We start from the raw sequence: 14,563 nt of genomic DNA on the forward strand, positions 1-14,563 counted from the left end.
ATGAACTATGATTTTAAACAACCATATGTTCAATCTGTACATTCGAAGTTCGACATCTCACCCGAGGGGAGGGGAGGGGGGGGGGGTTGTCATTGTTGTTGTTGTATTAGCGGGGGGGCCGGTCCTGCAGATAAGAAGAGACAAATTATGGCACAACATGGAACAGTAAAAGCAGCTCTGCAGTCCGTCAGTGTCTGCATCAGCGAGAGCAGAGAGAGAGCGAGAGAGAGAATCGACGACGCATGCATGTTGGTCGGTCCAGAACGAACCGAACCGAACTGAACCGAACCGCTCTGTACAGTTACAGTCTGTTCTGTTTTGTTTTGGCAGTGAGCGACATATGGATGTGTTTGTTACATAGATAACGCTGCACAGGGATCAGCTCCCATCATCACCACCGATACAACAGTTCTGTGGAGACTTCCCCTGCTTGCTCGGCTCTAGTCCGGATGCAGTGGAGACGGAGAGCGCCGATAAGTCCGGCCGACAGCTCCTTAATCCCCATTAGCGCCTCAGACAGCGCGGTGTGACGGAGCACAGAGCAGGCCACTGCTGCAGGTGTCCTTGCTGCTGCCGCTTCCTCCTCTTCTTCCTCCTCCTCTTCCTCCTCCTCCTCCTCCTCCGCACCGTCATCCGACCCTCGGTGGATCTCGTGTGTGTGTCTCTGAGGGTGAGGCGGCGGTGGTGGGGGAGGGATGGAGGGATGGGGGGAGGGATGGAGGTGAGGGAGGGAGGGAGGGAGGGAGGCCTCAGCAGGCGATCTCCTCCAGCGTGCCCAGCGTCGTCTGCAGAGGCACCGTCACAGTGTGGCTGATCGACTCCGAGTGGTTCGCCACCGGGTCACAGGAACTCTGGGGGGGAAGAAAGAAAAAAGTAGGGGCTGTTAAACGATTTGAAAAATAAAAAAAATATTACAATACTAAATATTAGCTACGCTAAAATGACGTATTTACTTCTATTCTCCCTTATAAAGTGTTGAAGGGTGCAATTTATGCACCTACAGTTAAACCATTAGAACTTAAAGGAGAATTCCAGTCATTTTTGACGCCTAAGTCGTTGTCCTGATGGTCATCCAGTGTTGGTTGGAGCAAAAAACTTGACTAAAATTGATGCAGGCAAACCGGAGTTACCATGGCTACCCGGCGCTAGGGATAGCCACAACGCTAAGACATGGGGGCAATTCTTTCAACCACAACAAACACTCAGAAAACAATCAAATATCTATGGTACATGACAGGAATCCTTAGAGACACCACTGAACTCATATAGTGTACAGTATAAACAGTATAAACTAAACGTGTTTTTGCATGTAGCCACTCACCTCAGATAGCTGAACTCTGAAACATCCTGGAAAGACATTACTATCCCATCACAGAGCGCCTGCTCTCCCCGCCACAGAAACTAACACTTTTTCCTTGTTGTGATGATTTCTTTATGAAAATAAAGGGTTAAAGATATTATGGACATTACCACTACACTGCTCCACCATTTATTTTTGTAAAGAAATCATCACAACAAGGAAAAAGTGTTTGTTTCTGTGGCGGGGAGAGCAGGCGCTCTGTGATCGGATAGTAATGTGATGCAGGCTGGTTTGCCTGCATCAATTTTAGTTGCGTTTTTTGCTCCCCCCAACACTGGGTGACCATCAGGAAAATGATTTAGGGGTCCAAAATGGACAGAATTCTCCTTTAAGGATGCAATTTTAGAGATGTAAAAAACAATAACACACCCTAGTTGTTAGTTGTTGTTTTTTTTACATTATCACTATATTTTGATTTGCACACCGCAACCGCAATATCACAGGCTAAAAAAAAGATGGAGAGTTTCAGTGTTTGTACTTAAACAACCATTTCTAAAGCTGCTTTCAAGCTGCAGCGCCGTGCTCCGCTCCTCCGAACACCAGGGGGCGCTGTGAGAAATTTTATGGAAAACAAAGGAAGCATATTGATTTTTTTTCTGAACACAGCTGGTTGATAATTGGGATGTTTACCAGCCTGATCTGTTCTCCAGAGAAACTTGATGAAGTCCATTATAACAATTAGTTTCACCACATGTTTATTATTCAGGTCTGATGCTGTGATGATTCCTTTCCCCAATTCTCACTAAGTAAAGTAACTAAAAACTAAGTTACCTGTGAAGTGTCAAAGACTGTTTGCTTCCTTTGGTTTCTCATTAATTACACTTAACCCCGTGTGTTTGTGACAGCAACAATCCACAGGCAGATTCAGACTCTGGGGCTCGGTCTCGCCTGTTTATTCGCAACAAAAAACATATAATTTCTCTACAAGACTAAACCAACCTGAATTCAAAAGCTGCTACTCTACCGTATCTACTATACTATTGACCTACCATTGCTTTTCTCAACAATGATCATCATAGGTGTCAGAGAAGGAGAAAAACTCAAAAGAAAGGAGAAAAACATAGCGCATCTTTTTCACTTTTAGCTCATGAAAAACTGTTTTAAAGGGATGGTTTAGCTTTTTTGAAGTGGGGTTGTATAAAGTACAAATGGCCTTTAAAGCAACACTATGTAGGATTTGCGAAAGTTACATAGTGCAGTTTCAGCCACTCAGGCTGCAGCGGCGGCACCATTCGTCCCATTAACCATTTTTCTATCACTTCAATGAGTTTAGAAACATTGTTTTAAGGTCGAAAAACTACATAGTGGCGCTTTAAGTATAATATCCTACTCGCTCAGTACTCCTCGTGATACAGCATGGAGTAGTACCGAGGAGTACTGAGTGAATTGGTTAGTTCCAGATAAACAAACTTTTTTCCGACCAGCTGTAAATCTTTGGATTGTACTCTTGAACTGGTGAATTATTTTGAGACGGGACTTCTCGTAGGTGGCGAAAATATGCTGATTAATCGCCCCTCATTCCCAACAGTGTACTGCCTGTGTCTTGGTGTAGTGCGATGCGCCGGTGTTTCTGAGTGGGGGGAAGCAGAGACCTTTCTACTGCAGATAGTGTACTTAATGGGCATTTATACCTCATACAACCCCACTTCAAAAAAGCTGGACTATCCCTTTAATCCATAAAAAAAACCAACTGTGAATATACAGAGCCAATCATGAAATGCAAAGATATTAATGAATGTCAAATACTGATAATAAATGTCTTTTATCATAAATGAATCAGTGGATCTCACCTACACTGACTTTACAGTGTGAATCATTGTTTGCTGTTTGAAACCTTTTAGCAGCTATGTTTCCCAGTGTTACGATACATATCAACATCATGGGAAATAAGGTAACACAGTTTATTAAAAAGACGGATTCTCTCCTCTGAGCAGTTTTATATTCTACGTTATAATCTCTTTGTGTGGAGTGGATATTGTGCTGTAGAGCTGCAGCTTCCTGCACGCTGGACTCTGCAGTGTGTTTTAAAGAGAAAATGTGACTTCATTCACGTTTGATCCTCGGTGACTCATTCATCTGACGCTGCTCAGCCGCCGTCGTCCATTAACATCCATACAGATGTCGGCGCCGGCCTCTGTAACCTGGCTGCTGGCGTCGTTGACTATTCTGCACACGCAGCCCTGCACCACCTTCACACACTTCACACACTTCACTTCTCTCTCTCTATGTGTGTTTTTTCTTTTTTTTTGTTGCTGATTTAACTAAGATCTGATGCTCATGTGTTCCTGCTGCTGCACCTGCTGCTCCATTTTCAAGAGTGCTTGATCCGCATGCTTGTGTGGAGAGGAGAGGAGCGGGCGGCGGTGGTGGTGTTGGGTCAGGATAGGGCGAGGTTTGATATGCACGATCAGAGTGAGTGAAATTACAGTGAGTCCACTTCCAACAGAAAGATTGACAAGTGAGAGGTTAAAGGCTCTTACCACGTCCTCTCCGTGACTCTCCTCCTCCTCCTCTCGGCTCAGGAGATCCAGCAGTCGGTCTTTAACCACCTGTGGATTGGAGAACAAGTGAAGTCAGACGCTGCACTGGAGAAATTAGTGGCTGTGTGCTACAGTACAGTACGAGAGCATTCGACTTCAAAGCAGGAGGGGGGGAAGAAAAACGTAATTAGGTGGCGAATGTGGCAACAAACGACGCAATCATAATTATTTCAGCATGAAAGCTGTTAAAAGTTGCAGCAGAAGTGTTTGTGTAGGCAACACAGGGTTTTCTTATTAGCCATTAAAATGGAAACAAAAGAGAATCTAATGAGATTTACTTTTCTAAAAGACTTTTACAAGGGAGGAGGGGCGAAGGCTGCATGAGAGGCTCTGATGTAAATCTGTACTTTTGTGCATTTTATGGTCAAAGCGTGAAACTCTTTACTGACAAGAAAAACAAAAAACAAAGAGCTGGTAAAGTTGTAATTCTCTGGTTCGACGGACCTCGTATGCGTAGTCGAAGAGCTCGAGGATGGTGAGGATGCTGGCGCCGATGAACAGACCCATCTGACCGCCGATGTCACCTGTCACACACACACACACACAGAATTATTATTTTCTTTTTTTTGATAGATCATTACGCCGAGGTGGAGAAAAGCAGGGACCTGTTGACTGTGAATGAAAGGACATCTCAAAACGTTGTTAACCTTCCTTTTGTGTTGTTCTGGTCACCACCGACCTGTTTTCTGGTTTTAAATGCATAAAAGTACCACATACATGTGTTTATTGCATCAAGGCTTTTTGACTTTGTCAGGAACCTCTATTTAAACAAAATAAAACAACTTTTTTTCCCACAAAATTCTAAAATGTTCTGGTTAAAATTATGACATTTGTGATGTTATAGGATCAATTTTGACCCGGTTATAACAATAAGAACAATAACTAGAAAATTTCCTCTGGGAAATTTTGATAGGACCACGGGGGGCCACCATCTCTGTCAACATGGGAATCAAACCCACGATCTTAAGGTCAAGACAGAGCTGATCAGACAGACACATGATCATCTTTCACTGAGAAACCTCAAGTCTGGGTGCTGTGAATCTGACTGCAGCAACAGTTTCGTCCACAATCTTACATATCGCTCATTTAAAGGTTTCCCAGCGTCAGTGTCTTGTGCATTCAGCTCCAAACTGCGGGTAAATTAATTAAAGTGAAGTGTCTGTCTGTGTTAGCAGCCGCCGTGTAATAGAAGAACGTTTCCATCCACACCGTCTTCCAATTAAGGTTCATATGTTCAATAAGGTGTTAACATGCTTTACATGTTAACCAGCATATTTATGAAGAAATTATTCACAGCCAACGTCCATAGAAATAAGAAAATAAAAAAATTCCTGCTTCAGCGTTGAATTACATTGAATTTTCTTTTTTTTTTTAGCTATTCTACATGTGTGTGTGCACTTTGTTGTTATTCCCCGGCTCCACCGGTCAGATGAGAAGGACATGGCAGGAAATGCTAAGTGGAGCCTTGAGACTTGTTAGTGACTGTTTATGTCCAGAGCGTTAGCAGCCAGTGACGGTGGAGGACAGAAAATCTCTCGTCTTTGAAGTCGACCACGTTTCTACATATGAGTTTCCACAGGTCGGTCCGGTCTAACAAACGTAAACCAGGACTAGAAACTGGAAACTGAAGAAAACTCATAAGGGAATATTTAGTCCGTCTGTGGTTTGGACATGTCTCTGAATACTGAGCATGTCTTTATTGATTATTCCAAACAGGATCTAATTGTTAAACTGCTGTTTACATGGTAATGTCTTATTCTGGACATGATCTCATTTTGCATAAATAGTCTCTACTGAAGCATCGCCGTGCAAGTAAACGCAGCACGGAGGTTTATAAACCAGCAGATCGTCGTCTCGTTGACAATCATCCATCAGCTCATAACAGAAATAATAATAATAGAAGAAAAATGTATATAGCACCCTTCTTAACATAGTTACAAGCTGCTTTTACAGATAAAAATAATAAGATTACGAACAAGCGACAGAGCCAATGAAAAATAAAATAAAAATCCTGTTTAAACCAAAAAAAATGACAGTGTGAAAGCTCAACAAAGACAACAATAAAACAGGAAATAGGTGCAGAACCACAGGTCATCTAAGGGGTTAAAAAAAAGGCTCTTTATTGTTATAAAAGATTTAAAAACCGGCTAATCTCAGGCTGGAGTCAGGAGCTCAGACAGACTGGGAGCCGAGTCGAGCAGCAGCAGCAGCAGCAGCTTTAAATCTGAGCAATAAAATCTTAAAATCAGCTCTGAATTTTACAGGCAGCCGGTGAAATGGAAGAAAAGTGTTCGTTTCTCCTGGAAGCAGAGATAAAAAAACTAAAAAAAAACTGACAGCAGCGATTTGAAGCAGCGTTTAGTTCACAGAACGATGCTCCAGGCCTCCGAGGTCCTGTTCCTGGTTTTATGGTGAGAACTGTGGCTCCATTTGTTTTTATTAGTCAGATTTAACCAAACCTACAAACACAGACCAGACTCTCCTTTTCTCGCTTGCTTTCAACTCACCTTGACATTTTATCTTGTTATTATTAGTATAGCTTTTATTTGTATTTTACCCTATTTTAGTGATTCTTGTTAGTCTATGTTGGTAATTTATGTTGTTTTTCCACTGTTATGTTTAATGCTGACACTGGATTGTATTTATGTTGTGCAGCACTTTGGGCAACAGAGGTTGTTTTTAAACTAAGCTACTGTAACAGTTGTAAATGTTCCTTTAAGAACGTAAGCGTGAAGGCGCCGGGACGTCATTGAGCGTCGCGCCGCGTTGTTTTGTTTTCAGTTGAGAAGAAGGCTACCCGATGAGTGGACGCCATTAGCTTACTGAGCTGGTTTCTCCCTATGGTTTCTCCTTTTTCCTCTTCTTAACTCAGCTAACAGTGAGTAAAGTGAGACCGCTTCTTTGTCATGTATGATAGTATGAAGTGTTCGGCTCAATAAAAGGGCAAGAGTGAAGTCCCAAGTGAACTATTTTTGTGGACATTACTGTTTTTCCTGCTCACACGACCGACTCTCACTCACGAGCTGTTACACTACGTATATGAGCTTTTTGCACAGCTCCACTACTTCCTGAACTTAATGCTGCTCCTTTGTTTCCTGTCTCACATTATTGGACAGACTGATTAATCCAGGTGTGTCTGACCATTCTGACGACTCAAGACACACCTGGATTAATCAGTTTGTCCAATAATGTGAGACAGGAAACAAAGGAGCACTATTAAGTTCAGGAAGTAGTGGAGCTGTGCATAGAGCTCATCTGAGTTAAGTTAAGTTGAGTGACATCTTTGTTTCTCTCTCTGTCACTTGCTCACTTTGGTTTATGTGATGTAATTCAATAACTTTAAGATAATTAGTGTGAATGTGAAAGTGTTACATGCCAGTCCTGTGTTTCCTGTCTTTGTCAATTTCTACTGCTAATTTAGCATGGCTTCAGCAATGGCTTTCAGCATTCACACGCATTTTCCGTTAGGAAATGCTCTTTCGAGTTAAACTTGTTCTACTAAAGTATCTGCTTGTGTAACCATCTGAAAGAGGCAGAAGGGAGATTTGTGTTATTTTGTTCAATCCAAACTTTGTTTACATTAAATATAGTTTAGATTTTATATAAAATCATCTTTTCTTTTTAGCTGAGGAGGAATCATGTAAATATCAAGCCACATGATTATTATGAGGACTGGGACTGAATACAGTACTGAATACAGAAGCTGGAGTGGCTGTTTAATTTCAGTGTGTTTAAGACTGCTAGTTTTATTTCTAAAGCCTGGAAAAGAAGACAGGAAGTTTTGTTTAATTAATTTCTGATGATTTCCCTTGAACCTTGGCATCGTTTTCCTTTTCTTTATTTGGATAATGGTTTTGAACCCCTGTTTGTATACAGTATTCTTATTTCTTTGATGTGTTGATGATGTGCTCTGGTCTCGGTTTGTTTTAAAAGTCATAAAATAAAAAATAAAAGTAATCCATTCATTCATTCATTCATTCATTCACAGTAATGGTCTTGAAAATGGTCTCGTATTGGTTTGGTCTCGGGTTCGGTGGCCTTGACCACAACACTAGCAGGAGGGTGAGACTTACCCAGCAGACCTGCCACCTCGTAGGCTTTCTTCTGCTCGATGGTCTCGTAGTTCAAGGCCTCGAAGAACACGTCCAGCACCAGGATGTTGTCTCTGCAGCAAGACACACACACACACACACACACACACAAAAAATAAACAAAAAATCCGACATTAGTGTTAAGGACTCCCACGTCATCAGGCACAATCACCACAATCAGAGCAGAGCGTTTCCTGCAGAGCGAAGCAACAAGAGCCTCACGACCGGCGAGTGGGAGGAGACGACAACGCAGCAGCTCAGAGCAGCTCCTTTAAAAGCAGCATTTAAAACCACCATAGGAAACTATGTGGGGGCGTTAGAGAGGCTCAGTGGTCGGTGATGCTGTCTGTCTGTTTGTCTGTCACGTTCCCATGTTTTTCTCATTCCCCGGTGTGTTTCCTGTGCTCATCAACGTAAATTGCAAACTCTAAATTGTGGGGTTGGTGAAAATGAGGGACGCCTGGCTGCACCGACAACCAACGGACACTGTGGGAGACCAAGTGGTCAGAGGTTCCTCATTTTCCTCAAACACGTTTCTCTGTAAAAACAGTGTTAACTATTGTAATTAAGGATGAAAAAAAGTGTATTGGAATAGAAACAGGAGTGAAATTTGTTTTCGTTTCATAGACGGTCGTCCTTTAGTTCACCTTCATCCATGGCCGTAGCCAGCTGTGAGTACTATGTGAAAAAGTAGTTGTCCCTGCCTTAAATCATGAACTAACTGTGATAAACCATTTTTAAATAGCAATGCATCATCTAAAGAAATCTGAGAACAGATGAAAAAACAAAAATAATTGACATCTACCAGTCTGGAAAGTGTTACAAAGACATTTCTAAAGCTTTGGGACTCCAGTGAACCATGGTGAGAGCCTTTATCCACTAATGGAGAAAGCTTGGAACAGTGGTGAAAACCTTCCCAAGATGGCTGGCCTACCAAAAAATACTGATAAAAAGACATTTAAGTGTGACAAATCTGCGAAAAAGTAAGAAATCAGGAAGGAGGGGGAACAATACCTGATATCCTCAGCTGTAAACGGTAGGTAGGTTAAATATAATCATAGAAGGCTGAAATCCACAGGACATTTCTGTTCTGAGTCGGCGGTGTAAAGCTCAAGCATGTGGGAGTCTCCTTTCATATCTAATGGGTCTATAATAATAATAATAATAGAAAGTCTACTGTATATAATTGTGGGTCATTTTGATATGATTATGTACAGCCTATAACATAACTACTAGCTAGAGGGGTCCAAAGTGATGCATAGTTTTTTTTTTTCTTCAAATAATGTGAACATTTTCCGCAGCTATGAGATAATAACAGAACGTTACCAGACAGAGTTGTTTTAGAGATAAATTCATGCAAAACTGCAGATGTGCGTTGCCTTCAGGGACAGTTTTTCATCAAGCAGTCTCTGCATTTACCTCTAAAACAACTCTGTCTGGTAACGTTCTGTTATTATCTCATAGCGTGGTGAATGTGCAGCTCACAACTTGTCCACCAGAGCGTTGTGGAGTTGTTGGATTGTGTATTTGATGAGTTTGATGAGGGAAACCAAGAAATCCCATGAGCCTCCGTAGCGTAGCTCTGAGCAGCTCACGGCTCTGCTCCACCGTTCTAAAAACAGCTTGCACCGACAATTAAAGGTAACGAACCTACTGCTATGACTATAGGGATTATGGCAATGGGCCAATTTGACAAAATGTCCCTATACTATCTAACTAAAAACTATCCCTTTACGTAATACACCAATGCATTTCACTTGGTTTGACTGTCAAGATGAGCAGACGCAGCCTTAGATGCTGCTACAATGCGGCCCGAGCTTCAATGCTGGGTGAGGACTGAAGTTACAGTATTAATGGCGTTGATAAAACTCACGAGATGTACTTCTCCGTCTTGTTGAACTTCTTCTGCAGGTAGCGGGCCGACGTCTTGCTGGGGATCTTGACCATGGACAGCTCCTTGTTGTAGCGTGTCATGTTGCACGGCGTCCTGCACATGCAGTTGCTGCTCTCCACCGCCGACAGCTTGGCTTCACGACAGGATGATGATGATGATGACGATGATGATGATGACGGGGAAGGGAGTGGTAGGAATGGAGCAATGATGCACAGAGGAGGAGAAATGCTGTTTAAGATAAGAAGAGAAACGTTTCCTCACATGGTCTGAAACATTGAGGCATTCGGATTAAAAAGGAACAGGAACACATTTATTTTTATGAATATCTGGCGGAGAGTGAGTCTGAGCTCGACCTTCAGTGTTGAGAAGCCAGTGCAGAAATATCAGGCGATAAAAAAAGACAATCCAAGAGTTTAAGATATAAAAGTCAGTCAGCAGACTGTAGGTCAAAAATGTAATCAAAGAATTATAAAAACATATACAAGTTGTTATGAACTCCAGTCACTTTAGATTAGAAACAGTTCATCAACTAGTCAGTGAATTAATCAACTCCATAACAGTAATTTATGAAAAGAGTGCGTCAGTGTGTATTAATTGGATTTTTTGACTTTTTGTTTGGAGGAAAAAAATACAAAAATAAAATAAAAACAAGACATTTAGTGAGTCGGTGCAGCAGGATGTCACGTTATTGTCTGACATTCAAGGTTCAAAGACTCTTTTCATAATGTCCTTTTTGCCTCTTTCCTTCCTTTTTTCTGCATGAGGCTAAAACATTATGTTAAATTGTGATAATGGTTGAAGGCACTCACCATATCTGGAGTAATTACCTCAATTAGCTGCATCCTCATGTGCACATTAGTGCAGGATGTGCATCACTGCTTTTAAAACACTAACGCTTATTCCACTCCATCTAAAGTGCAGCTCTGCAAAAAATCTTCTGAGAGCTGCAGAATCGTGCATCAGACGACGTCTTTTTTTATTTTTTATTTCCTCCTACTCCGAGGAGGTCACACATAACGCAGACGCCCTCTCCTTCACACGGCGCCCCCGACTCATACGGATGTTTGCACTAAACCGAGCTCAGACGACAGCATAAGTGCGAGTCATTGTTGCAGAGAGGAGAGGATGTAAAGCACCAAAATACAAACGTGGCCTCGAGCAGCGTCGAGCACCACGTCGCCGCCCTGACAAGAGGCTGACTGACGCTCCTGATGTGGAAACGCTCGATTCACAGCTCGGCTTTGGCAGTTTGACTCAGAGAGTTGGTGAGTAAGGAAGGAGGGAAGGAGGGAAGGAAGGAAAAGAAAAGAAAAGAAAAAAACCAAAAGGATGATTTCGATTTAAGCCCTCCGCTTCCTTCGCCAACACCAACAATCTCACAGTGACAGTAACCGCTAAGCGACACAAGCTTTTTTCAGACGTGGCTCCATCAAAAGTTTCCCCCAGACATCGATTCCACAAATAACTTTTTCCAATCTGCTTTAATTTTCCCCAGATTACCGCGTCCCCTCTCGCTGCCAACAAACGTCTCCCTCTCTCTCTCTCTGGACCTGGAAATCTTGTGTCACATTTTAAAGGAGACGGATTCTGTCCCTTTTCCACAAATTAAAATAGTTCCCATGTGTTTTGTGACATGTTTCAGACAAAATACCCCAAGGATCACAGCTCTTTTCAGTTCAGAATGGCTGGTTTCAGTGCCTGTTCCTTTAAAGGGATAGTTCAACATTTTGGCAAATTGGCCCATAGCCATAATCCCTATAGTCATAGCAGTAGGTTCGTTACCTTTAATTGTCGGTGCAAGCTATTTTTAGAACGGTGGAGCAGAGCCGTGAGCTGCTCAGAGCTACGCTACGGAGGCTCATGGGATTTCCTGGTTTCCCTCATCAAACTCATCAAATACACAATCCACCAACTCCACAACGCTCTGGTGGACAAGTTGTGACCTGCACATTCACCACACTATGAGATAATAACAGAACGTTACCACACAGAGTTGTTTTGGAGGTAAATTCATGCAAAACCGCTGATGTGCGTTGCCTTCAGGGACAGTTTTTCATCAAGCAGTCTCTGCATTTCCCTCTAAAACAACTCTGTCTGGTAACGTTGTGTTATTATCTCATAGCGTGGTGAATGTGCAGGTCACAACTTGTCCACCAGAGCGTTTTGGAGTTGTTGGATTGTGTATTTGATGAGTTTGATGAGGGAAACCAAGAAATCCATGCATGAGCCTCCGTAGCGTAGCTCTGAGCAGCTCACGGCTCTGCTCCGCCGTTCTAAAAATAGCTTGCACCGACAAATAAAGATAACGAACCTACTGCTATGACTATAGGGATTATGGCAATGGGCCAAGTAGACAAAATGTTGAACTGAAATGTTATGCAAATTTGAAAACTAGTTATATCATTGTCAAACAACCAAGGAAACAGCTCGTAAAACCACGTGGATTTCAACTCAGGGAGCCTGAAAACTACAGATTGTTTTGTAAATTCTCACATTTTAGAGGCCAGAAGGAAAGACAAACACCCAGATATATGTTAAAGAGCCTTCAAAAAGTGATATTTCCATAATATGTCCCTGTTAAATCTCCCAGCATGCCCCACCCCGGGCCTCCGAGGCTCCGAGCGGGGACGGCACAGGAAGGAGTTAATGTTATCAGCCTCTTCTTCCTTCTCTCTTCGACAGCTCAGTGGCAAAACCCCACAGATGACAGAGCACGAGGCAGCGATCCCCCGGCGGCGTGCTAATAGCCGGCAGGGCCGCATGCTCACGTAATTTGCGAAGAGGAAAAAAATTCAATATGGCTCCTCAGTGGTCTCCTTATTTTCATTCAAATGAGATGTTATTTGATATACGGGAGCAAGGACTCGTGCATTCAAATGATTGATTTCTTTCTAATCCTCTCACCTTGTCCACCTCAGACTCCCTCACTCACTCCCACACATTTAAATCTAAAAAGACCAAATTACCATAATACATTTCTTTCCTCTGTCAGATTCCTCTAAATATTAATGAGTAAGCTGGCTGTTCAAAGTTGGGCTATAAAGACATAAATAAATATCTTTCTGTCTGAGATATCACTAATAAAAAAAAGCTCTTAATTAAGATGCCGTCTGCAGGTGGAGTCTCAGGTTCAGCAGCTCTGACAGACATTAAGACGTGATTTGCTGTTTTTCTGTCTGAATCCTCTTTAGATTTCTGGACCAGATAAGCAAAGATGCAGCAGCTGCCTCCCATTAAAACATATTTTACAGTGCTGTCTGCAAAAAAAAAAACTTTGAGTGACACAGTTGCAGAGGGAGGGAAAAAAAAAAAAAAAAAAACCAATCAAAGTTTGCCGTGTGAAATCTCCTCTGATGGGTCGAGCAAATTGGCACCGGGTTTAAAACTCGCATTCATTTGCATTCAATGATCCAAGCCGAGTGTGTGTGTGTATCTGTGTGTTTCTGTGTGTGTCTGTATGTGTGTGTGTGTGTGTGTGTGTTTTGGGATTGTGGAAAGTCGTACTGTTCCAGAAATGAAGCCAATTACGCCAAAGAGCGCGGTAACAAGCTTCCTCGCTCCTCACTGCGTCACACACACACGGTGCCGCAACTTGCTGTTGTTTCGAGTGCATGTTAATGGTGAGTTCCGGTGGTGTGGGAGTTTGCAGCGCTCGGTGCTGATTGCCTCAAAGTTTTGTTGCCCTCGGCTACGTTTTCATCAGTCTTTAAGAGAAACAGGGAGGAAGAGGAGGAGGAGGAAGGAGAAGAGGACCGGTGTGGGAGGAGAGAAACTTTTCCTGAACTCTTAACTCCCTCTGGTCGGCAGCAGAGGTTCATAAAGATCAATAAAGATCCATGAAGATCATCTGGTTGGAATTAACTGTTTATGTATTATTTATGTTTTCACCCACTCTGAGGTTATATCTCAAAAAAAAAAATGCAGATGAGAATCAGCATCCTATTATTTTTTTATTAGCTACGGTGCAAGAAAATTAATTCATCATCAGTGTGTTGCTGTTTAATCATGAAGCTGCAGCTCACACGCTCTCAAACACAGGTTATTTCAATAAAACTTTGACGTTTCTATTTTCTACATTTGTGCAAAACACTTAAAGTTTCTGACCTGTGACACATCTGGAGCTGATGTGTGTGCGTGATTGATTTTCAAAATAAAAGAGAGTGAAGCGAAAGCAAAAGTGACCAGAGGAGGAACTTGTTTCTTTTAACATTTAACATGTCATGTTGTTAATTGACAAATCATTTTTTTAAAAACAAGTAAAGAGATGTTTTGTGTTTGTTTTGGTGCTGAGGATCATTCCAGCTGCACTTTTCTGCTGCATTTTCTTTTTTCCTCTTAATTATCTATTAATTTATTCACTTTTTCATTTATTTCTGCATCTACTCCCACTCACCCCCCCACTCTAGCTCTAGCTCTTCTTCCTCTTTACTTCCTCTCCTTCTTATTAAAAAATACAACACACACCCACACAAACAAACAAACAGAGCAGCTGATATTTAGCCAAATAATAAAAAGAAGAAATGGAAAGAAGACACAATGAAGAGTATAGGGATGTCATGTCACCATTACTTGATCTCACAGTTAACCACGATATTAAGATTCCTAAATACCGTCACTTTGCAAAATATGTCAGAACCATATCAGCTCAACTCACATGTCTAATATGTATGACCACCTG

General features: G+C 42.0%; 1 protein-coding gene across 1 annotated transcript in view; it reads right to left on the reverse strand.

The window, feature by feature from the left end:
• Positions 1-749: 749 nt before the first annotated feature.
• The window catches only part of asic2 (acid-sensing (proton-gated) ion channel 2), a gene marked incomplete at both ends in the record, with an annotated part of 510,218 nt that continues 496,404 nt past the window's right edge, over positions 750-14,563 (reverse strand). The window contains 5 exons of the mRNA XM_083977361.1: positions 750-851; positions 3,841-3,909; positions 4,345-4,424; positions 7,974-8,065; positions 9,865-10,018. Coding sequence (XP_083833487.1) covers positions 750-851; positions 3,841-3,909; positions 4,345-4,424; positions 7,974-8,065; positions 9,865-10,018 — 497 coding nt within the window. The remainder of the gene's footprint in view (positions 852-3,840; positions 3,910-4,344; positions 4,425-7,973; positions 8,066-9,864; positions 10,019-14,563) is intronic.

This window comes from Trachurus trachurus (genome assembly GCF_905171665.1).
Source record: "Trachurus trachurus genome assembly, chromosome: 8".
Lineage (NCBI taxonomy): Eukaryota > Metazoa > Chordata > Actinopteri > Carangiformes > Carangidae > Trachurus > Trachurus trachurus.